Source organism: Anabrus simplex, chromosome 12, assembly GCF_040414725.1.
Source record: "Anabrus simplex isolate iqAnaSimp1 chromosome 12, ASM4041472v1, whole genome shotgun sequence".
Taxonomy (NCBI): domain Eukaryota; kingdom Metazoa; phylum Arthropoda; class Insecta; order Orthoptera; family Tettigoniidae; genus Anabrus; species Anabrus simplex.
This window is the reverse complement of record NC_090276.1, coordinates 100,652,143-100,676,229: the sequence shown is the minus strand read 5'-3', so window position 1 is coordinate 100,676,229 and position 24,087 is coordinate 100,652,143. Positions and strand designations below refer to the sequence as shown.

Genomic DNA, 24,087 nt, shown 5'->3' with positions numbered 1-24,087 from the left:
TTTGCTACACAATCTACACACTTCATTGATTATATTCTGATATTCAGTAAAGCTTCTAGATTAATATGAATGCAATAAATAATTACTTACTTTAGGCATTACTGTATCCCGCCATATTGCTAAAGAACTGTATTTTTCAACATCTTCCTGCCCCCTGGTGGTCAAGTACTAAATAAAAACAGCTGAAGTACATGCTACGTGTCCCGCACAAGCACTGCAGTCCGGTCTAGCGCCAAGAAAACGTCAAATAAGCTCAGACATAAATAAAATACGAACCCACACAATTGTGCGTACATGATCTGAAAGGGGTACAAACAGCCCCAAAATCCAGGAAACCCTCCTTTATAATAAGGAAGCAAGGCAATTAACGTCCCAACATAAGCAACACTGAGCCCTTAGGCCAGTTTGACCTGCGAGAGGTGGACCCTAAAAATCCTTTCCCCCACGGGGTCCCTGAGAAGTAGGGTGATAGGCGTAAGAAAATCCACCACAGTACAGGGTCCCAAAAAGTGAGGAGCTAGCTTACCGGAGGGGACGAAATTCTTTACGAATACACTATCACCGACGGCGATGCCAGAAACCCTTTGCTCCCGATTATAGCGTTCCCTTTTCTTTAAACGTAAAACTTAAGATAATCCATGGCACGCTTCCAAGTGGCCCTAATATCGAGAGGATTTATGTTCTCTGGCAATAATACATTAATGCTTCACAAGTTGGATAAGAGAGAATTAGGGGCAAAGGAAAACATGAGAGAGAAAGGCTACATCTTATGGGCTTCATGAATAGCTGAGTTAAAGGCAAAGGCTAACCAGGGTACGAACGTATCCCATCTTAAAACATCCTCATGATGAAAAGCAATGAGGGCAGAACGTAAATTACGGTTCACCCTTTCTGCGTACGAAGGCTGAGGGTAGTATGCAGAGGTAGTAACGTGCGATATGGAGAGACTAAAACAAAACTTCCTAAAGAGGTTGGAAATAAAAGCCCTAGTGTTATCAGAAACCAAAAACTGACAGGGGCCAAAGTTGGAAAAAATCGTTTTCAACCATCTTACCGTGGTGTCAGCGGTAGCAAGTTTAATAGGGAACAGCTACGTAAAACGGGAAAACCCGTCAACACAAACTGAAATGAAACTGTTCCCATCTCCTTTAGATTTGGGAAGAGGGCCCACATAATTGATGAAAATGCGCTCCTTCGGGTGAGTTGCTTGAGTAGGCAACAAAAATCCAACCTTGGTATTAAACGCCAGCTTACTAATAAGACAGATCTTACAAGCCTTAACCAATTCCCGAACTTCACCGTCCAGACCTTTCCAAATGAAATTCTCTCTAATTCTCTCTCTCATTTTGAAGACTCCCTGATGACCTGTGAGGGGAGTTTCACAATAGTATTTAAATATCATAGGTACCAATAACACGGGCTTGGGACTAGATATGGCGGAGTTGTTCATCAATATATAACATCAAAATTTGATTACCATTTTTATTTATTTTGAAAAGAGGTCAAACACCACTCAAAGTTACATTCAAGGGTACAGTAATGGTTACAATGATGTACTGATTCACAGAGCCCTGCATCCCAGAGGGACAACTAAGCAAAGCTCACAGAAAGAAGAAGTGAAGGGAACTGCCTACCTGCCATATATTCACAATACCACAAATCAAATTGGCAAGGTCCTCTGCAAGCACAATATAAAAACTGTGTTTGGCACCATCACTAAAATTATTCACAGTTTAGGTAAAAGCAAGGACAAATTGTCCCCACTATTACACCCTGGGGTGTACAAAATTCCCTGTACTTGCGGCAAGGTATACATTGGCCAAACATGCCGGTATTTTGGGACTCAGATCAAGGAATACCAAATAAATATTCGTCTCAACCAGCCAGGCAAATCAGCAATAGCTGAGCACACCCTATCATCGGGTCATGACGTCGTATTCCAAGATATTCAAGCTTTTATCCACATTAAACACTACAGGTCTAGGATTATACAGGGGTTGATGATCTAGATGTTAGGCCCCTTTAAACAACAAGCATCTTCAGGATTATATGGAAAGCTGTGGAAATACATAAAAATCCTGACAATTTCAGCTATCAAATTAAGTAATACCTGGTTGCCAGCCATTAAGAATTTACGTAGATAGTTCTCTTCCCTGTCCTTTCTGTATTGTTATTTCATATCTGTGTCGTATGTTGTCATCAGCAGATGGTTATGTGTTAATGTCATAACGTGTGTACACAAGTATGCTCCCCCACCTCCTCCCTGGTTTCTTTCAAGTCTTCATCTCTGTTCTACTCTATCCTGGTGTCTTTTGTTGCATTTTATTAGTTTCTGTTTATTTTTTCTACCACATTCATCCCTGATTCGTCTGATGTCCTCTCTGTTACTTCTAAGACACACACACGGTATGATGAGCATCTTCATTGGAGCTCCCGCTCGGAGCACTGTGCCAGCATACAGTGAGCCTCCTAATGACGAACGAGCGTACTACTGCAGTTCCAATGGTAAAACAAAATTAAATTCAAATCCTCACTATTGTAGAAGATTTCCTCGTGAACAGTCGAGCAAAGTTCCCTGCGAAACGTAACAACTTTCACCTTGTTTTTTGGACACGACATAAGCCCATATCATGTCTACAAGTATGGACCATGAAAGCACGAATGTTGTTACTACTACTACTACTACTACTACTACTACTACTTAGGCTTCTGAGGGACGTGAAGTTCCCGTGCCGATCTCACAATCCTCTTCCATCCTTTTCGATCTTGAGCCTGCTCTTCCCAGTTATCAAGTTGGGGGAAGTTCCAGCATACCTTGTTGATTTCCTTCTTCCAGGTGCTTCAGGGTCTTCCTGAAGGTCTTTTCCCATTAAGAGATCCCTTGTATACATCTACTGGTGCTCTGTTATCCTGCATCCTCAGTACATGTCCAGCCCAGCGCAGTCTGTTGGATTCTATCACACCCATGATAATGTGTTGTTGAGAGAGGGTGTAAATCTCATAATTAGATCTTTTCTGCCAGCTTTGACAGATAGGATCGTACCAAAGACCAAGTATTTTTCTATAAAAGTTTATTCTCAAAGACTTGCAACTTTTCTTGGTTATACTCCATGTCTCGGAACCATACAGAAGTATTGGTTGAATGATTGTATTGTAGATAATCATTTTTACATTCCTTGTTTGAGCCTATAGTTTATAGAGTAAAACGCCTTATTTGCATTCTTAGTTCTAGCTTGGTGTTCCTGTAGCCTTCAGTTTTGCTCATCGATTAATACACTGAGAAATTTAAACTATTCTACTCTTTTCAGTACATATTTCCTAATCTTCAAAGGCAATCTGTCAACCTCCTCATGATTCGGTCTCTGTACAACCATGTAATGTGTCTTTTTATCATTTACCTTTAAGCCAACGTTTGCTGCCATTTCCTCTAGTTCCACGAATAACTGCCTAATTTGTAATTCATTGCGGCTAATAAGAACAATATCATCTGCATATGCAAGGACTTTATGTTGTCTCCCCAATATGATGCCAGCAGGTACAAGAGCTAATTTCCTGATAATCTTCTCCAGTGCAATGTTGAATAGAAGAGGAGATTGTGCATTCCCTTGTCTCAATCCAGTTTTATTCTGGAAGGAACTTCATTTTCTGCCCTTGAGCAAAACACAGCTAACATTACCATCCATACACAGTTTGCACATGTTAATTAATTTTATGGGAAAGCCAGCCTCCATCATGATGTTCCACAACCCTTCTCTATGGATTGAGTCATATGCCTTGAAGAAATCTATAAAGAGATAATGAACTGACTCATGTTCCCACACCTTATCATTAATGTTTTTAATTGCAAATATTTTGTCAGTAGTGGATTTGTTACTACGAAAACCATTCTGATAGTCCCCAATAACATTTTCAGCAAATGGTTTTAAACGCTGTAAAAGAATAAAGAGATATACCATGATAATTTTGAAGTTCTTCGTTTATGAGTTGGGACAGTAAGTGATTCCTGCAATTCTTTTGGAATAACTTCATCGTGCCGTATCCTTAAAATGATCTTAGGAAGTCAAACCACATTCAGTGTACTCACAGCCATTCACTTTAGAAGAGATAGAAAAGGGTTTAGATGGTCTCCAGACTGGCAAAGCAGCAGGATTTGATGGTGTTTATTCAGACTTCCTTAAGAAGTGTGGCCCAGCAACCAAGCGATGGCTTATGACATTCTTCAGCTCCATTTTGAACTCAGGACATCTGCCTCCATCTTTCATGAAGGCCAAAATTATTGCAATATTAAAACCAGGGAAGTATCCAAAGATATCTCAAAGCTACTGACCAATTTCCTTACTTAGTGTGTCACCTACAAACTACTTGAAAGGCTCTTACTGAATAGAATTGTTCCTGCAATTGAGTCATTGATTCCTATTGAACAAGCTGGATTTCGCCAAAAAAGAGACTGCAGCGATCAAGTTCTTGCCCTGTCTTCCTACCTAGAAGTTGGTTTTGAGAAGAAGCTCAAAAGTGTTTCTGCCTTCCTGGATCTCTCAGCAGCCTATGACACAGTCTGAGAAGATGAATTCTCCTCAAATTTATAAAGGTAGTTCCTTGCCTTAAAATAGTCACACTGATTGGTAATATGCTGAGTAACAGGCTATTCCAAGTTTTACTGAAAATGTTAGGAGCAGGTTCCATACAATTAATGGTCTACCGCAGGGATCCGTCCTATTCCCTCTGCTATTCAACTTCTATACTTATGATCTACCCAAAACTCTATCTCGCAAATTCATCTATGCAGATGATATAAATCTTGCAGTTCAAGCTACCACCTTTAATGAAGCTGAGGATATATTAAATGCGGATCTTGGGAAGATGGATGAGTACTCCAGAAACTGGCGGCTCCAGCCAAGTGCCTCAAAATCTGAGGTTGCCACATTTCACCTTAGTCACCTACAAGCAAACTATCATCCTAGAGTGAAGTTTAGGAATCAGTACCATAGCTGTCCTAAGTACTTAGGTGTGACATTGGACAGGACACTGACCTACTGAAATCATATTGGAAAAACAGCTGCAAAACTGAAAAGTCGTAATAACATACTTAGTAGGTTAGCTGAAACATCATGGGGTGCCGACTCCAGTACACTCAGGACTACTGCTTTGGCTGTTGTATATTCCCCAGCTGAATATTGTGCAGGCACTTGGTTAAATAGCTTTCACTGCCATCTAGTGGATATTCAACTTTGCCAAACAATGCGTATCATCTCTGGTACTCTACGTTGTACTCCCTCCCACTCGTTGTCTGTACTATGTAACATCGCTCCACTCCATCTTAGGAGACAGCAAGCTCTTGTTCGCCTATGGTGTAGGATCTTGGAAAATGATTCTCTTCCAATTCATCATGATATCAAACGTCTTTCTAAACCGAGATTGAAATCAAGAAAGCCGGCTTGCAATACGGCTGTAGATCTTACGTCAACCAGGTTCAATCTCTCAAATGCCTGGAGAGATGAATGGTTAAACTCAACACCTCATGGCCTACTTTCAATCAGTGATCTCACTACAAGGCTTGCTGGCTTTCATCTACCTCGGACAGTCTGGTGAAGGTTAAACAGGATTCGATGTGGTACTGGTCGAACTGCTGCAGCCCTATATCAGTGGGGTTGGATAAATTCTCCCCAGTGTGACTGCAGTTTTGAATTGCAAACCATCAAGCATGATGTGCAGGAGTGCCCTCTCTAGAATAGGCGAAGCTTTATCTGACCCTGTAATAATTAAGAGGGAAATTCCTCAGGGCAGTATTATTGGACCTTTATGTTTCCTTATATATATATAAATGATATGAGTAAAGAAGTAGAATCGGAGGTAAGACTTTTTGCAGATGATGTTATTCTGTATAGAGTAATAAATAAGTTACAAGATTGTGAGCAACTGCAATGTGACCTCAATAATGTTGTGAGATGGACAGCAGGCAATGGTATGTTGATAAACGGGGTAAAAAGTCAGGTTGTGAGTTTCACAAATAGGAAAAGTCCTCTCAGTTTTAATTACTGCATTGATGGGGTGAAAGTTCCTTTTGGGGATCATTGTAAGTATCTAGGTGTTAATATAAGGAAAGATCTTCATTGGGGTAATCACATAAATGGGATTGTAAATAAAGGGTACAGATCTCTGCACATGGTTATGAGGGTGTTTAGGTGTTGTAGTAAGGATGTAAAGGAGAGGGCATATAAGTCTCTGGTAAGACCCCAACTAGAGTATGGTTCCAGTGTATGGGACCCTCACCAGGATTACCTGATTCAGGAACTGGAAAAAATCCAAAGAAAAGCAGCTTGATTTGTTCTGGGTGACTTCCGACAAAAGAGTAGTGTTATAAAAATGTTGCAAAGTTTGGGCTGGGAAGAATTGGGGAAAAGGAGACGAGCTGTTTGACTAAGTGGTATGTAAAATTCTTTCAAGAATAAATTTCTGGTAAGTGGTATGTTCCGAGCTGTCAGTGGAGAGATGGTGTGGAATGACATTAGTAGAAGAATAAGTTTGAGTGGCGTCTTTAAAAGTAGGAAAGATCACAATATGTTGGAATTCAAGAGGACAAATTGGGGCAAATATTCATTTATAGGAAGGGGAGTTAGGGATTGGAATAACTTACCAAGGGAGATGTTCAATAAATTTCCAATTTCTTTGACATTTAAGAAAAGGCTAGAAAAACAACAAATAAGGAATGTACCATCTGGGCGACTGCCCTAAATGCAGATCAGTATTGATTGATTGATTGATTGATTGATTGATTGATTGGTTGGTTGATTGATTGATTGATTGATTGATTGATTGATTGATTGATAGATAGATAGATAGATAGATAGATAGATAGATAGATAGATAGATAGATACTGTACCAAGAAATGATTATGGGGCCAGAGCATGGGAAGGATCTCGGGTAGTGTGCGGTTACTTATTGGAGCAGGTACAGAGAAGGATATTTTCACAGGGCGAATAATAGATGGTAAAATCTTTTTGACAGTATTTATTGAAATTTTCATGTAAATCACCCTGCAGTTGAATTGTCAAAATTAAATTTTCCGTCAATCTTTTCAAAATGCAAAATGAAATATTGGTGCTGTTATATTCTGAGATGTCCACTTGATGTTAAAAAATATCCAAAAGGAATACCAACTTTCTGAGATCATAAACACACTACATTTCATCTAGGATCTCTTATATAGCTTTAAATTCCAAAATAACACTTTGTCCATCACTTATGATGCAAACCTACAGTTTTTCTAAGATTTTTAAACAAAATATGAACACACACTTCCATTAATAATCTGATAGTTCAAGTAAAAGTTTTCGATCACTTGCTGTATACTCCTACAGTTCATCTAAATCAACTTTATAAGAAAATAAAATAGTGCACTTGCTTTATGGCAAACCCTATAGTTCGTCTAAGTGAAATGACTTCAATTTATAAAAGATTTTAAAGAGAAATTTACAATTCAAAACAAGATATGGAGTCTTCTTGAATTATCAGGAATAGTAAAATTCTCACAAAGCACTTTTCTGTAGCACTATAAATGATTGAGTGCTTTGTTAAAAGTCAATTAGTGTTTAAGTGGAATTATTCACTCAAAAAATATATGAAAAACACTAATATCACCTGTAATCTGCTTGTAAGGATTGATGAAGTACTGTCCTGCGGCTTGGTGACTGGAACTTTCTGCAGTGTGCAGCCAAGACTCGAACTCATCACCAGCAGCGTGACACGTCCGTTCAGTGAAGATACCACGTTATTATCCCTCGTCGAAATCACGATCATTCCCTCGCTGGATACCACAATTGAAGAAACCACGTTTAATCCCATGCTGGAAATGACGTTCTACGCAGTGTAATATCACAACACTTCACCAAGATTTCCGATGTTCTTTTTAAAGAGGAATGTTGAAACACGGAAAGTTCAATTGGCACAATATAATGGGTGGTAGAACTCTTAATTATCATTAAGACTGGTATTTTACACTGATACAAGTCTTAATGCATAGTTCGTATTCTCACTTTTTGTTTTACGATGTTAAATACATGACTTAGAATATCACAGTCTATGCTACAGTATGATCCATAAGTCAAGTTAATGCATTAATGACCTAGAGTCGTTTTCAGAATGGAAAACACAGTCTTTCACTCACAGTTTATAGGATAAAAATTGAATACTGTCACAGTTCATAATAGTCACTGATTATGTCTTAGGTTCAATCGTAGAATAATCATTACAGTCCATGAAACACTTGAGAAAATGCCATTAATATCACTCCTATAACAGTCTCTGGAATACTAATGTTCATAGATTAAGAAGTTTTTATGACTGAATTTGCCCGACATGAGTTCATATGATGTAATAATGCCATAAAAAGTCCTTAACATTCAGTTCGTTTTTCAGGGTAATCGAAAGTTCGAGAAACGTGAAAAAGTAGTTGCATTTAGTCCTGTTATTTGTTGAATATTTAGTGGAGTGGTATTTCACACAGTTCACAATCGTATTAGTATACGAGAAATGTGTCTCAGAATCAATTATATTGTCGTAAATTGGAAGTTCAGTTTATCACACACGATGTCCTAGTATGCTGTTACTGTCAGACAAAGTTAAAAATTACGAGATATTGACAAAGTCCGTAATACCGTCAGCTGGTAAACTAAACACTTGAATTCCCAATTATCTTCAGTGCACAGTCTCTATCGTAAATTCATTTGGTTAAGACATTCGCAAATTGCCTGAAACTTCACTTGCGACGTCCTCGCACAATTTCAAAGTTCTAGAGCGTAACTTTTATGTCTCTCGCAAAGTGCGATGGAGCATACTGACATCTTCTCATGATCATAGAGTTTTACACCGACTATACCCTCGGTTTGTCGTCCTATTTATATCCGCTGGGAGCCGCACTCTGAGTCAGGTGACAGAGGGGTGATAATACTTCCCAAAATTCAACTTGTCATACCTTTGAAACCATTGGACAGTTTAGTCTCAAATTTGCAGAGTTGTACTTTTAAAATGTGAGCTACAATTTGGTGTTAGTCTCATATTTATTGGTCCAGTTGTTGAGAAACTTAAAAAATAATTTCGAGACGTTTCCGCGGGGAGGTAAGCTACAAGCAGTGCTGACGCCCCACTCATGCTGTCTTCCTGACGCAGTGCAGTAGGGACGAGAACATTCTCTTGAACAGCTGTTCGTACGTCGTAACTTAGCCGTTCGCTTATGAATAAAGATTTTATAACTCATATGTGCCAGGGCTTATGCATATCCCGGCTCCTTGGATGAACACCACTCAGCATCTCCAGGAGGATTTAGATGGATTGCAGACCTTTCTATCCATATTTGAAAAGTGATCCTAATGCTCTAAATTGTATATATATGTAAAAATATAATTTAATGTAATTCTTATTGTCTTGTAAGCATCATACGCTAAATAAATAATAATATGACCGGGCAAGTTGGCCGTACGCGTAGAGGTGCGCGGCTGTGAGCTTGCATCCGGGAGATAGTAGGTTTGAATCCCACTATTGGCAGCCCTGAAGATGGTTTTCCGTGGTTTCCCATTTTCACACCTGGCAAATGCTGGGGCTGTACCTTAATTACGGCCACAGCCGCTTCCTTCCAACTCCTAGGCCTTTCCTATCCCATCGTCGCCATAAGACCTATCTGTTTCGGTGCGACGTAAAGCCCCTAGCAAAAAAATAAAATAAAAGTAATATGTAATCTTTTTCCACCATATTTAATAAGCTCAGCAGAAATGTCGTCACTACCTGAAGCTGTATTGTTTTTTAAACTTATAATACTTTAATACCAATATAATAGTCCGTTATTGGACATCATAAATTTTCCAGCTAACTCATTCTTGGTTGCCTGCGTTTCGCCCTCATGTGCTAAGTTGGGCTCATCAGTTGGTACTTAGCACACCTACCAAGAGGCAAGGGTAGTGCATACCGTGGAGGGCACTGCATAGGCTACTTGAAGCCACCAGCAGTGCCAATGCACTATGAGAGACTATGTCTCACTTCTAATAATTGATGCCTGCCTGGCCATCAGATGATATAGATATTGATTCCCATAGGGAACATGAAATATCTGTCCCGAATGAGCAAATTTATAATACCAATATATTGGTCCAATAACGGACAATTTATAATTTATAATACCAATATATTGGTCCAATAACGGACCATTTATAATTTATAATACCAATATATTGGTCCAATAATGGACCATTATATTGGTATTATAAATTTGCTCATTCGGGGCAGATATTTCATGTTCCCTATGGGAATCAACATCTATATTATGATACTTTGTAATACCTCTTGATATGATGGCTCTGGTATTTGTTCTTCTGATAGGGAACTAGATGGTTTACCAATACAGGTTTCTGGATCATCACAATTCAGCAAGGAATCGAAGTATTGCTTACAGTAATATGATAATTTGTTCTGACGAGCAATTACATTTCCAGACTTATCTCTCATAAAACTCGATCTAGGTTGAAATACATTTTTAATTGTGTTGAACCGAGCTCGATAGCTGCAGTCGCTTAAGTGCGGCCAGTATCCAGTAATCGGGAGATAGTGGGTTCGAGTCCCACTGTCGGCAGCCTTGAAGATGGTTTTCCGTGGTTTCCCATTTTCACACCAGGCAAATGCTGGGGCTGTACCATAATTAAGGCCACGGCCACTTCCTTCCAACTCCTAGGCCTTTCCTATCCCATCGTCGCCATAAGACCTGTCTGTGTCGGTGCGACGTAAAGAAAAAAAAATGTGTTGACAGTTCCATACATCGTGCGGATGTTCCTATTTCTGTAGTCATCTTGGATTGATCCTATTTGTTGTCTCAGGTAGACTTTTTTCTTTCTGTGATTTAATTTACTACATTCTTTCTGTTTTTCTCTGTGTAGTTCCTCTACATCTACATTCTTATAAGACTGCAGCCACTTATTTTATGCTGTACTGCCACTTCATTAACTGCATCTTGACATGCCTCATCAAATCATTTCTTTTTCTTACTAACACCTTTTGGTATCACTTTCATTGCTACTGTTGTTATGATTTGTTTTGTGTTATTCCACATTCATTCACAAACTTCATCATTTGTTTTATCAATGTCTTCTATAGGATCCTCTCCCAGAATATCAGATCTGTTTGTAATATCCACATTAACTTTAATCGTTCATCTTCCTCCTCCAGTTTCTCAGTGTCAACTTTGCATCTTTCCTCAGTCTGTGACTTACAAGAGGTTTTCAATTTAATTTTAACAGAAGCAATTATCATATTGTGATTAGATTCTATCTCAGCTCCTCTGTAAGCTCTGATATCAGTTATGGAGCTTCTATGCCTGTTATCAGTTAGTACATGATCTATCTGATTGGCAGTCATACCGTCACACGAATACCCTGTTTCCTTATATATTTGGTTATGTGGGAAACTGGTACTCCGCACATTCATGTTTGTGGCTGTAGCGAAATTGATTAGTCTAATGGCATACAATTGCTTTTATCATGCAGACTTTCCGTTTCTATTGTTGGCACAAAAATTTCTTCCTTTCCAACTTTTGCTTTGAAATCACCCAAAATCATTTTGACATCATGTTTGGGTAATTTATTCCACAGTTCTAACAAATCCTCATAAAAGAAGTCTTTAACATGATCATTCTTGTCGTTAGTGGGAGCGTGGCAGTTCTCCAGTGATATGTTAAACCATTTAGAATGTAACCTCAAAGGACAGCACTGACGATACTAGTGGATTTTGGACACAAAATGCTGTACGAAATTCGTGGGGTCCAGTTTCTTTACCTACTTCTCCATGTCCGGTGTATCTAGTCTCTTGAATGGCAGCAATTCCTACTCTACACTTCTCCAGCTGTTGACGGAGGATTTTGAAAGATCCAGGTTTATACAAGGTTCTTACATTCCAAGATCCTATTCGTAAAGCTGATTTCCATTGCAGGCTCGTCATATTTGATATCCATTCTTATTCATCTGAGGCAAATGTGAGATATTCGTAACAATCTGGAGGGCCGGAGACTTTTCTGTCAGGGTTGCCATACCTTAGCCAAGTACTCGCCCTCACCCCTTCTATTAGAATAGGATTTTCCGGTTATAATGTATAGCAGGTGGTCCGTCAGCCAAATATTTCTCGAGTTTTAGCAGGTACACTTACTCGACATGGCTGCACCCTGCAAGGTTCGCAACCAGCCAATGCTTGGGATACCCATTCAGGTCTTTAATGGAGTGGTTTCCTGTTCCCTTACCCATCCTATGCCATTGGCCACCAGGTGGCTCTTCTGTCTTTAGGAGTTTTCTTACTCCAAGGGCAAGAGAGTGCCCTTCCTTCTACCCGCTCATCCGCCCTCCTAGGAGGCCGTTGGCATTTGGTAGAAGGTGGTCTCCTTATACCAGGAGATACTTGGTCCCTGCATTCGTTAGCTGCTTGTATATTATATATATAATGTACAACCATTGCTCTCTCTCTCTCCCACGGGAAGGTGAATGTCAGGATTTTACCATCATTGAAACTGGGACCAAACATATATAAATGTAAAAGATCCACCCATTCAATACACTATTTATTCAGATAAAGGATAAAAATCCATGGGGAAACAGTACATGACTCATTAAAATCTGGAACGAAACACAATATTAAAAAGGCTATATCCTTACTGATCTTTGAAATTTTGATTCTAAGGTTTAAGTACTTATTGGCTTTTTTTATTATTAATTGCCTAGTCACCTGACAAATTGTTTTGTTCCAGATTTTAATAAGCCATGTACTGTTTCCCCATGGATTTTGATTCTATGGATCTCTTTTAATAATTCAGTGTAAATTTATTTATTTCTTCATTTCTTTCTTTCTTTCTTTCTTTCTTTCTTTCTTTCTTTCTTTATTTATGTATTTATTTATTTATTTCATGTCAGAGTGTTGAGAAACTTAAAAATATAAATAAGGTATTATATACAAATAAAACAGAATACATTTTATGTCACAAAACATGTTTCACACAATGTCAGCCCAGAAATGGGCAACAGAAATTCCCTCTTCAGTGGCTTGAATCAAGTCTTGAAGTGTACAACGAACAGGGCAGGACTGACAGTCATACAGGTGTTGGGGTAGTTTGTTGCTCCCCGCAATCGCAGAAGTCTGACTGATCTTTCAGATAACCCCATTTTTTTAGGTTATCCTTGGATTTACCTACTCCACTCCTCAAACAATTCACTGCCTTCCAGGTTGTCCATTCCAAATGATGACCAGGGGGTGGAGATTAAGAAGGCACCATCCAATCAGAAAGATGCTCCATTTTTGCTCGCCACATATCACAATGTGCTGTTCTTGCAGATTTATCCAGAGCCTTGGAGACATTGAGGAAACTTTTCCTGGACTTCAGTCTTCTGGGTGGAGGTCGATGTCCAAATAACGGGTGGTTGCTTGTGAGATCCACCTTCGACTTCTCTTGCCTTGCAAACACTTCTCACCGAATGTCTGGAGGAGAAATACCAGCCAAGCAGTAGAGTTTGTCAGTGGGAGTAGGTTTCAGACACCCAGTTACTATTCTACATGTTTCATTAAGGGCTACATCCACCCGCTTCGTATGGGCTGACCTGAACCATACAGGACATGCATACTCAGCTGCAGAGAAACTCAGAGCAAGAGCTGAGGTTCTTAACAAAGTTGGATGGGCTCCCCATTTGCTTGAGCCAAGTTTACGGAGGATGTTATTTTGGGCTGAGACTTTCTGTCCAGAGTTAACACAGTGTTTTTGTATGTTAAGGTCCAGTCTAAAGTGACACCCAGGTACCTAGGTGTAAAACAATGCTCCAGTTTCTTACCCTCCCACGTCACGCACAGCTGTCTAGTAGCTTCTCGATTTCGAAGATGAAATGCACACACCTGGGTCTTAGTCGGGTTTTGCAGTAGCCGGTTCTTCTGATAGTACACTGAAAGTTCCTTAAGTGCATTTGAGAGCTGCATTTCAGTGGTTTGAAAGTCGTCGCACTGGACAGCTAAAGCCAGGTCATCGACATAAATGAAGCTTCTTGTATAGGAAGGCCTTGGCTGGTCATTTGTTTAGATGTTAAAGAGGATTGGCGAGAGAACACTGCCCTGAGGAAGTCCGTTCCGTTGGTCCCTCCACCTACTGCACTTTCCTTGAAACAAAGAACCGGCGATTCTGCAGGAGAGTTTCAACAGTCTTCGTGAAACCATAATCTCTGGTGAAGTTATAGAGCTTGGTGATCAAAGTTCTATGATGCACTGTGTCGTATGCTGCTGTAAGGTCCACAAATACCACACCTGTGATTTTACGTCTATGTGCTGAGTTAAATTGAGCACCTGTGATGTGCAGTTCCTTCCAGATCTAAAGCCCGCCTGTTCTGGAATAACATGTTGATCTACTGAGCTCAAGTAGGGTCCTCTCAAATATCTTATATAGGTGACAAAGTAATGATATTTGCTTGTAGCTCTTAGGATCTAATGGATCCTTACCTGGTTTCAAAATAGCTATCACTCTAGACTTCCTCTACACCTTAGGTACCTGTTTACTCTGCAGGCAATTGTTTAGGAAGTCAACAACCCACTTCCTTGCTCTGGAACCAAAATGTTTTATTTGTTCCACTCTCATATCATCCAGACCTGTAGCCTTGCCATTTTTGGATTTAGGGTGATATTATTAGTGAGGTCACTAGACTCCTTATCTATTTGGCGTTCTATTTTAACTCTATTCATATAACCCCCTATTTTTCCATTGAGCAAAAGTTGATGAGCAATGGCATCCGGGGACCAATTGACGTGTACAGGGGCTTTTGTGAAGTCTTTATTAAGCCTCTTTAAGAGTCGCCAGGCTTTCTGACTACTTTTAGACACGTCCAGCTCTTCAAGGGTAGAAATCCAATGATTTTGTTTATCTTCCGCTAACATTGTTGTCAACTCTAGACCTTTCTGCACAGTCTGTTCGCCAAAGGGATTCGTATCGAATAGATCAATGTATTCAGCCAGCAGAGCTGAGGAATGTTGATTGAGACCAGGAACATAATTCATTCGACAACCTCTGGGAATTGACTGTCTGGAGCTCTTGTTCATTGCATCTACAAACAGATCGTAGTCAGTCATAGAAATACCTATATCAGATACAGCATTTTCCAGATATGCAGTAGACTTGTTCCAGTCTGCTTTCTTAAAATTATATCGCCTGCGGAAAGGTACGCTCATGGGACGTACCGCAGCAAATACCTGACACATGATGGGTCTGTGCTGTGTGTGCGGTATTGGGGTGCCGATGTTCTTTATACACTGCTGAGCAATTCCTTCGCTAACAAAGATTAGATCAGGGTCATAACCTCGTTGCCAACGTCCGCTGTTAAAAGAAGGAGGAAGTTTAACATCGTGTAACAGTAGCATCTGGTGGGTCTCAGGCCATTCCAGCACAGCCTCTCCATCTTCATTCTCATGTTCATATCCCCAGACATTGCTTTGGCTGTTAAAGTCACCAATTACAATGTGGACGGCTTGATTGTCAAAATTCCTTGGTTTCTGGAAATGGATTGCAGAATTTGGTGGTTTATATATATAGAGGAAACAGTGCAAAGATTTAACTCAACTGTAAGGAGTTCTACGTCAGCACAGTCAGATATATCAGTGGATAGAACCGCTGTACCAGGTTTGACAAATATTGCACTTCCATGCTGTTGACTTGGTCTCTCTACCACTAAACGCATGCCAGAAATTCTTGGCCTGCTCTGATTATTGTCTCAATGGGTTTCTTGTACACAAAGGACATCACAGCCATGTTTCTTACATAAATACTACAAGGGACATTCCTTCGATGTTTATAGACATAATCGACAACTGTGGTCCTGAAAAGGACCTTTTAAAAATCATCTTTCAATACTTCTGGAATGGAAGAAGTAGCCGGTAGATATGTGCACTCTCTACCGTTTCCAGGGAGCACCGTCAGTCACAGTCTGCACAATTTATTCTGTGGCTGCACACGTGGAGGTTTCTTCCGCGCTCCCCATTCAGTGTAAATGGTTTATATGATGGTATTTAGCTGAAGATGTCCAATGAGTGGAGAAAACAAACATGTGCTAGTATTTACTGTCAGGTAATATAAATAATGTATTGAATTGGTGGATCTTTTATATTTATATATGTTTATGTTTAGACTATCTTTGCCCGTTTGTCTATTTTGTCAGGTTCGATCCTGGCTCAGTCCGGTGGTATTTGAAGGTGCTCAAATACGACAGCCCCATGTCGGTAGATTTACTGGCACGTAAAAGAACTCCTGCGGGACTAAATTCCGGCACCTCGGCATCTCCGAAGACCTTAAAAAGTAGTTAGTGGGACGTAAAACAAATAACATTATTATTATTATTGTCTATTTTGTTTTCATATCCTTTAGGCCATCTATTTACTGTTAACTGTCTTGGAGATTTTTGTGAGGCCCAGTACACTGTTACAGTGATTGTCAAAAGTCTACAATCTACATACAAATTGGTTGGGTAGCTGTCATCTTGGTAGGCCAAGGCTCTAATCGCTTAAAAAAATTATGAACTGCGCTATTATAACTCTTTCTTAGTCAATTACATACTTTGGAATATGTGATTTCTGAGGTGGTAGTAATAAATTAATCATTCATCCATGTTTAAAGGCTCTAAGTCATTTGAAAAATCACCAATTCGCACATCAGTAAAAAGAACTCTGACCTTTAAGTGATTTGTGTGGGGAGGAAACTCTATTACAGTCAACCATTTTGAATAATAATTTATTTCACGTGTCTGAAATACACGTTCTTCCTGTACAGGACTACGAGTCGGACTTCGAGGATGATGTCGAGTCAGATGTGTCAGACGAGGTGGATGCTGGTAGTGATAGCGACAGTACTGAGAGTGATATCGCAGAGGAGACTCCGCGGCCTGTGGTTGAGGAAGAAAAGAAACTGGACTCTGGGAACTACGACCTGTCGGAGAGTAAGAAGCGTGATCAGCAGGAGATCAAGGAGGTCAGAGAGGCTGTTGAGAGGGAGAACTCTGCTCTGGCAGCTCGGGGGTAAGCATGTTATCCTCATTGTCAGAACATGGCTTCGTGAAACTTGAATACCTACAGGGCTCATATCCCAGTCGTATCAGGATCATAGCATTTCAACCACACCTTACTATTCATTATACAATTTCCCTTCGTTGACATGTATTGCGCCTTGCGATCTATTGTATTATTGAACAACTCATCTCTATGTAGACAGATGGCGACTCTCCCTCTCAAATTTGTCATTCTTTATTTATGCCTAGTCTTGTGCTTTTTATCTGCCCTCTTATTTATTCTAGTTCAGTTTTGGAAAAGAAAATGGCAACTGAGTTTTCTGACATGGCTTTTCTATCCTATAAAAGATACTTTAACCGTTTTAAATATGGTATTGTGAAACTCTCGGTTCTTTTGAGAGACTTCTTGTTCTTTTCATCCATCAGGTAATTATTTTCCTTTACTTATTATTTTGCTATTTTTGGTCCTCCCAAGACTTGCCATGGTTGTTTTTAAGTGTTTTCTGGGGTTTCGTATTTGCAGACTTGTTTCTCATTGATCTTGTATTCTTGTATGTTCTGTTCGGAAACCAAGGGCAGTGTAGATCCTGTTATGTTTTCTGCTCAGTTTGATTGGTTCGTATATATGTATACACGTGTGGAGACCTATTATGTGTACACATGGACATTCTATATTTTGCTCAATTCCGACACCCTTTGGTGTTTTCTTGCTCATCCACTCTGTACTATTCATGTCCACTTTTGGTGTGTGGTATAGATGTGTACTGATAACGAGGGTTTTAACTGCGTGATACGTTGTTGCTGGTGTGGTGCAAGATTTCCGTATTGGCCTGGTTCTGTGTTCGTCTTACCAGACCGGATTCACAAGCAAATTGGTTGTTTTTATTATACTTGTTGTGAACTATTACGACATGCTTTGCTGGCTTGTCTCTCCGCCCTACGTTTCTGTGTGTTGGTCTCTATGTGTGTTCATGTGAACGAGTTTGATATCTGGATCTACATTGCTTTTTGGGTGTCCAATTTCCAGTATCGTTTGCTATTTCATTCTTGTTTCTGGCTTCCCCAGCCATTCTCTTGTTTAATTTCATTTGTATTTTGAAGGTAACCATTAAAATTTTGTATGTGTTGTTTCCGCCATATAATACATGCTATGTATTCTGTGCATACTTCCTTGCCTCGCCCACCTACCCTCACCTTACTTCTTATTTGATAATATGTTTTTTTTTTATGCCTGAAGGATAATAGATTTTCTCTTTGAGAATTGTTGTCGCCAAAAAAAAAAAGCGGGGGTGGGGGGTGGGGTGGGGGTGGAAAAAAGGAGGAAGACACTTCGTTGACCCAAAAAAATAAAAGTGGAATACTCTAATAACTTGTTCTAATAGCCTTTTTTCTGCATGAGAGAGGCAACTTCCTAATTCAGTGGCATTCATATTTCATTCTGATATTGTAAAAAAAAAAGGGGGAAAAAAAGAGGGGGAGAGAGAGAGAGAGAGCCCGACGTGGCTCAACCATACATATTCTGGTGTACCTGTAAGTTATACATAAGTAACGTGCCCCTTGTATTCTTTTCTTCTCTATTATGAGGGTAAGGCAATTTTTATTATGTGTGTCCTTTTACATTGAATAAACTCCCTTTTATTTAAGATTATCCCTGTCTTAGTATATGTGTATCGATTTTAGTGTTGCTTCCTATACTTGGTCTATTGGTATCGGAAGCCAAGTTCAGCTACTGACTGTTTCCTGTCAGTTTCGATCACGATCTAATTTTATCGTCCCTCTGAGTCACTTTGCTACCTCTGTTTATATGGAGGGGGATTGAGTTCACATTCCTTAGGAAGGTAGGGCAGACGGTTGAGGCGCTGGCCTTCTGACCCCAATTTGGCAGGTTCGATCCTGGCTCAGTCGGTGGTATTTGAAGGTGCTCAAATACGTCAGCCTCATGTCTGTAGATTTACTGGCATGTAAAAGAATTCCTGCAGGACTAAATTCTGGCACTTTGGCATCTGCGAAAACCGTAAAAGTAGTTAGCGGGACATAAAGCAAATAACATTATTATTAGGACGCCAGGATATGGGTTCAAATCCTGAAGTAAACATTTTGGTTAGAAGCTACAGCTTTTAACTCTCTCGCTGCAGCTGTCGACTGGTGTTGACTCGCTTTATTGCACCTTTCACTGTGACACTTCACTTTAGTTGATTTGCCATATCCTGGAACTAGCAGCTGTCAGTTTTTCAACAGGTTCAAATTTCTTGCTGTAATGCCATCAGTTTATCAATAGAAAGTACGACAGCCTTGATGTTTAAGATGTTGATTCCCATGGGGAACCTGAAATATTTGTTCCGAATGAATAAATTTATAATACCGTTATTGGACGTTATAATTTTCCAGCTAACTCGTTCCTGGTTGCCAGCGTTTCGCCCTATTGTGCTATGTTGGGCTCATCAGTTGGTAAATAGCACACCTACCAAGATGCCTTGATGTCGACAGGAACTGAGGGCGAAGCTTCTTCATCGTCTTGGCTTTTGTCTGCCTGCTGCATCTTGGATTGCCACCTAATACAGTTTAAGCCTCAACTGGATGTAAGTTGATCCTCCTCGGGCCAGCGACTTTTAAGTTGCGTCCAATACCAGCAATGGTAGAAAGAGTTGCTCGTAAGTTGTGAGTCTTACTCGAAGTTTTTCAGGGATGGGTGCAACACCCGTCCTTTGTTTTATGTCATTATTGGTGATATGGTCAAGGCGAGTGAAGTGCAATGTCCAGCTCAACATTCACAGTGATCCTAGTTATTGGCCATTACTCAGCTCTGTACAGGGCAGCAGGACAGATCACTCTTCGATATATACAGTAAAACCTTGTTAAGACGTTTCTGCAGGGGACAAGAAAAGAGAACATGTTAAGCGAGAAAACATACTACTGAATGCATTAATAAAAACTATCAAACAAGGATGTGGAAACACTAGGTACAATTTCTTCCGATATAATGCAATTTTCATCGTATATCTGCGGGTACAGTGAAAATTCTACGAGAAGAGAGTAATAAAAGGTGTGGAAAACACGAGAGAGCAAATATGAAAACTTGTTCCGCTGGAGTGTATAGAATATTAGTGCACTGAAAAGTGTTAAAAATTCCAAACATTTGAAGGTATCCACACACTCTTTCTAAAAAAAATCTTAGTAGAAGCCTTTTATTTCAAACCTGTTGGTTATTAAACATCATTTTTCTGGTCACACATTTAGACAATTAATTGGAAGTATACACGGCCGCGTGCGACTGGACAGAATGACTTTGGCCGCTAATGGCTTGCTCCCCGAAGGTGCAATTTATCCTGTGAAGTTCAAGAATTCAAGGCCTTTCCCATTATCACGCAACTGCGGCGGGGTCTCTTACCCGAGTTGGAAACCACGTTCCTTCCACAAGGGAGACAAACAACATTTTCAAGGCTAGGAAAAATGTGATCGTACTAAGCAATAATAACGAAAATTTGTGATGTGATAAGTGAGGTATTTTTATATAGACTTAATACGATGAGAATCGGGACTTAGAATTTACTTGTTAATGAGGAACGCACTAACCAGGTTTCACTGTATTGGATTTCGGATGGACATGGATTTTCCTATCTGACAGCACACAACCACTCTGCATTACCTCACCAGGGATATTTCCGTTAACTTGTAAGCTGGACTCTAGATAGCTGCAAGCTTACATTTTGGAGATAGTGTTTTGAAACCTTACCATCGGTTTCCCATTTTCACACCAGGCAGATACTGGGGCTGAACCTTAATCAAGGCATGGATACATCCTTTGCAGTTCTAGCCCTTCTCTATCCTTTCGTCGCAAAAAGACTTACCTTATCACTACTTCTTGCCTCCATTGGAGGTTGCCTGTATTGTGCCATTTCACTGTTATGAGAAGTTACGACCGTAAGTAGAACAAAGATAGAACCCATGTATCTTGGAATAATTAACGCCAAAAGGTCTGATCATACCGCATGTGAAGGCGAAAGTACTCACATCAAGTGGGAGAGAAGAAGAATTAAGATCCAGAAGGCAGTGAAAAGGATCGAACGGGAATATTGTTACTAACAATTATGAGAAAAAAAAATTAGAAAAACGAGATTGGATTGCTACCTAAAAAAAATATATGAGTTGAAGACGGAAGTAACTGCACTAGAATTTTAAGGACGGTACAACAAGAAATCAGCTCAGCGGGATAAAGAATGAATTTTTAGAAGCTACATTGCAAATTGAGTGGGAGACTAATAATTTCATTCAGCGAACTTCAAGAGACGTGAAGAGAGGAAAATAACAGCAAGAAGTTTACGTCACCACAGTCCCTGCTGACGTACTTCACGATATTGCCGAAGTGAAGAGTTACAGAAAGGGAATCCTACAATAACTCGAAATTGAGTGAAGAAAGAGAATTAATCATTTCAAATTATAAAATTACATCACCCTAAGGAGAATATTCAACAAGTAAATCAACTCTTTCAAAGGGAACAATCTTCGCATTAGACAGTTTCTCACAGTTATTCACAATGGAAATGCTAATTAATCTTATATGCTATTCTATTCCAACTAAGACCACAGATGGACAAGATGGTCTAAGGAGGTGATAAGCCAGACTGCCCAAATGGGTGCCGCAGGATGACGTTGCCGACCGAGATGACTGAGCCCAGAGGAGGAATATGCAAATATTTCCCATCCACCCAGGGAAATAAGTAGCGACGTTTCAATATGTCCTGTCAACTGGACATATGACGGCGACTGGAGCTGCTGAATTCAGATAAGTCTTACTTTGAAATCAGTGTAATAATGTTTATATTCAACTGTAAGTGTAGTATGATTTATTAATTTGTTCCGTGCGAAGTGGTTAAGCGACAAGAGTGCTGTGATAAGTTAGAATAAAGGTGGATAGGTAATCTTCAGATATGCATGACAAATCCTTAGATAGGTAGTCACTCAGTGATGAAAGCCTACGTTCAAAATGTGATCCATGTAGTGTGAAATTCTGAGTTAGTCAAGGTGACAGTAAATTGTATGATATGTAAAAGAACGATATAGATACGTGTGTACATTGGTTATAGTCAATGAATGTCAAGTTAGGAACCAGCAGTAGGATATGCTTGCTAGATAGACAAATCTGTTTATGATAAATGGTGGTTATGACTGAATGAAGGTCATAGTATCTGGAAAAGTATCCATGAACCGTAATTGAAATAATAAGGGCCATGATTGTAAGAAGTGAACCCGTGTTAGTAAGGAGGCAGATTATGGTTTTGAAGTATAATAATAATGTTTTTTAGAGAAGTTGATACGTGATTGATGATTTAGAGTAATGATAGTTATTGATTCTTCGCGAGGATGAGCACGGTGACGTGGCTCTGCACTTAATGGTTTCATGTAGAGTTTTGCTAATTAGGAAATGAACGTATAGCAATTTCATGTATTGTTTATCTTACGAGCAAGCATAAAGAAATGCAAATAAGATCGGAGTGACATCTGTTGGTTAGAACGCACACTTGGTAGTGTCAACAAAATCTCAGTTAGGAGGACGAATTAAACACATGTGCTGTCACAAATGTTTTCTAATACCAATCTATTCTCAGACGAGAGGAACGTAGTAACTTCTTAGGCGACATCCTATCACTGATGACTGAATGGAAATGTAGGAATGATATTCAACGGTCAAGTCTTCACACCATGCACCACTCTAGATAGCATATTTCAGACGAGACTAGTAGAGTAGTCGTTAACAAGTATAATATCGCACCTATGTTTAGCTTAAAGTGACGAGAGGATTTGGAACTTTAAATGGTATATGTATCTTATTGGTTCTGGTTGAACTTTTTATGAGAACTACATTGATTTGAAAGGGGGACTTATCGGACTTCACGCAGAATAAATTGACGTAAATAAAGAAGCATTAATATTCAACATTCAACATTCAATATTCAATATTCAATGTTCATTATTCTATATCCAACATTGTGACTTAACTATGTATGGAAGTATTAGGGAACTATCCTCCCAGATTAGCACCCATAGGTATTTATTAGTATGTTGAGAAGGATAGGATTATTCTATGGCAGTAAATGAATATGAGCTCCGAGGGAGAGCTAACAGATAATTCAAACCTGATATGTAGTAGGGAAAATTCCAATTCTTGAGATATGATTATAAGTCTCAAAATGCGTCCTGGATACCGTGAAGAAGACACCCTCAGTCCATATTTTTGCTTATTGGAACTCATGTTGTAAATATTTTTCTTTTCCTTTGCTAGGGTGCACCCAAACAAATAATTTTTTTTTTGTTACCCAGATAAGTTACTAACTATACAGATAAGTTATTCTTTAGTTGTCCAAGTAAGTTTTCAATTACTTATACGAATTTTTAATTACCTATGTTAGAAAATATTTCACTAAGTTAAGTAGTCAAACATATTTGACTTCGTTTCAATCCATTAATTGAATGCTTTATTCCAATTTGATTATAGCTTTAAGGGCCTAAGAGGGAGAATTTGACATTTTCTTTTGGACTTATGATTTTTAATTTGATAATTATGAGTTGGAGCATAATGGTATTCAACTTAATAATGGCTTATGCGGAACTTAATACCTTGCCATACACTGTATTCTGTCCCTGATTTTGTGGGCAAGCATGATCTGAGCACTTAATGTAGTGGATTCCAGTAGATCTATTACAGATGATGACAAAATCAAACAACTTTTACTTTAGAATGTTTAATTAGCGCCGGATGTGCTAAATACCGGTGGATTCTCCATAAACATTGCTTACATATATTTTTGCACGATACCGCCCTTTTCTTCGATTTTTCTTTCCACCCAGAAATGTGGAAGTGCTGAATGAAGGAATGATATAGAGCAATTAGAAGAGAAACGGAAATGATTAATTAAATATTGAGTGGAGAAATAGGTAGACTTATGAGGTTAAGTCCATGTTCCCTAGAAATAGGCCAAGTGAACAGTCGATCATACAGTTTCCTTTACCAGATTTTTCTTGTGGAGGATAGCTCAATAT

At 39.3% G+C, this 24,087-nt stretch overlaps 1 protein-coding gene across 1 annotated transcript in view; it reads left to right on the top strand.

Annotated features, from left to right (window-relative positions):
- The window catches only part of LOC136884171 (cytoplasmic dynein 2 intermediate chain 1), a 278,007-nt gene that overhangs the window by 49,495 nt on the left and 204,425 nt on the right, over positions 1-24,087 (top strand). The window contains exon 4 of the mRNA XM_067156209.2: positions 16,815-17,059. Coding sequence (XP_067012310.2) covers positions 16,815-17,059 — 245 coding nt within the window. The remainder of the gene's footprint in view (positions 1-16,814; positions 17,060-24,087) is intronic.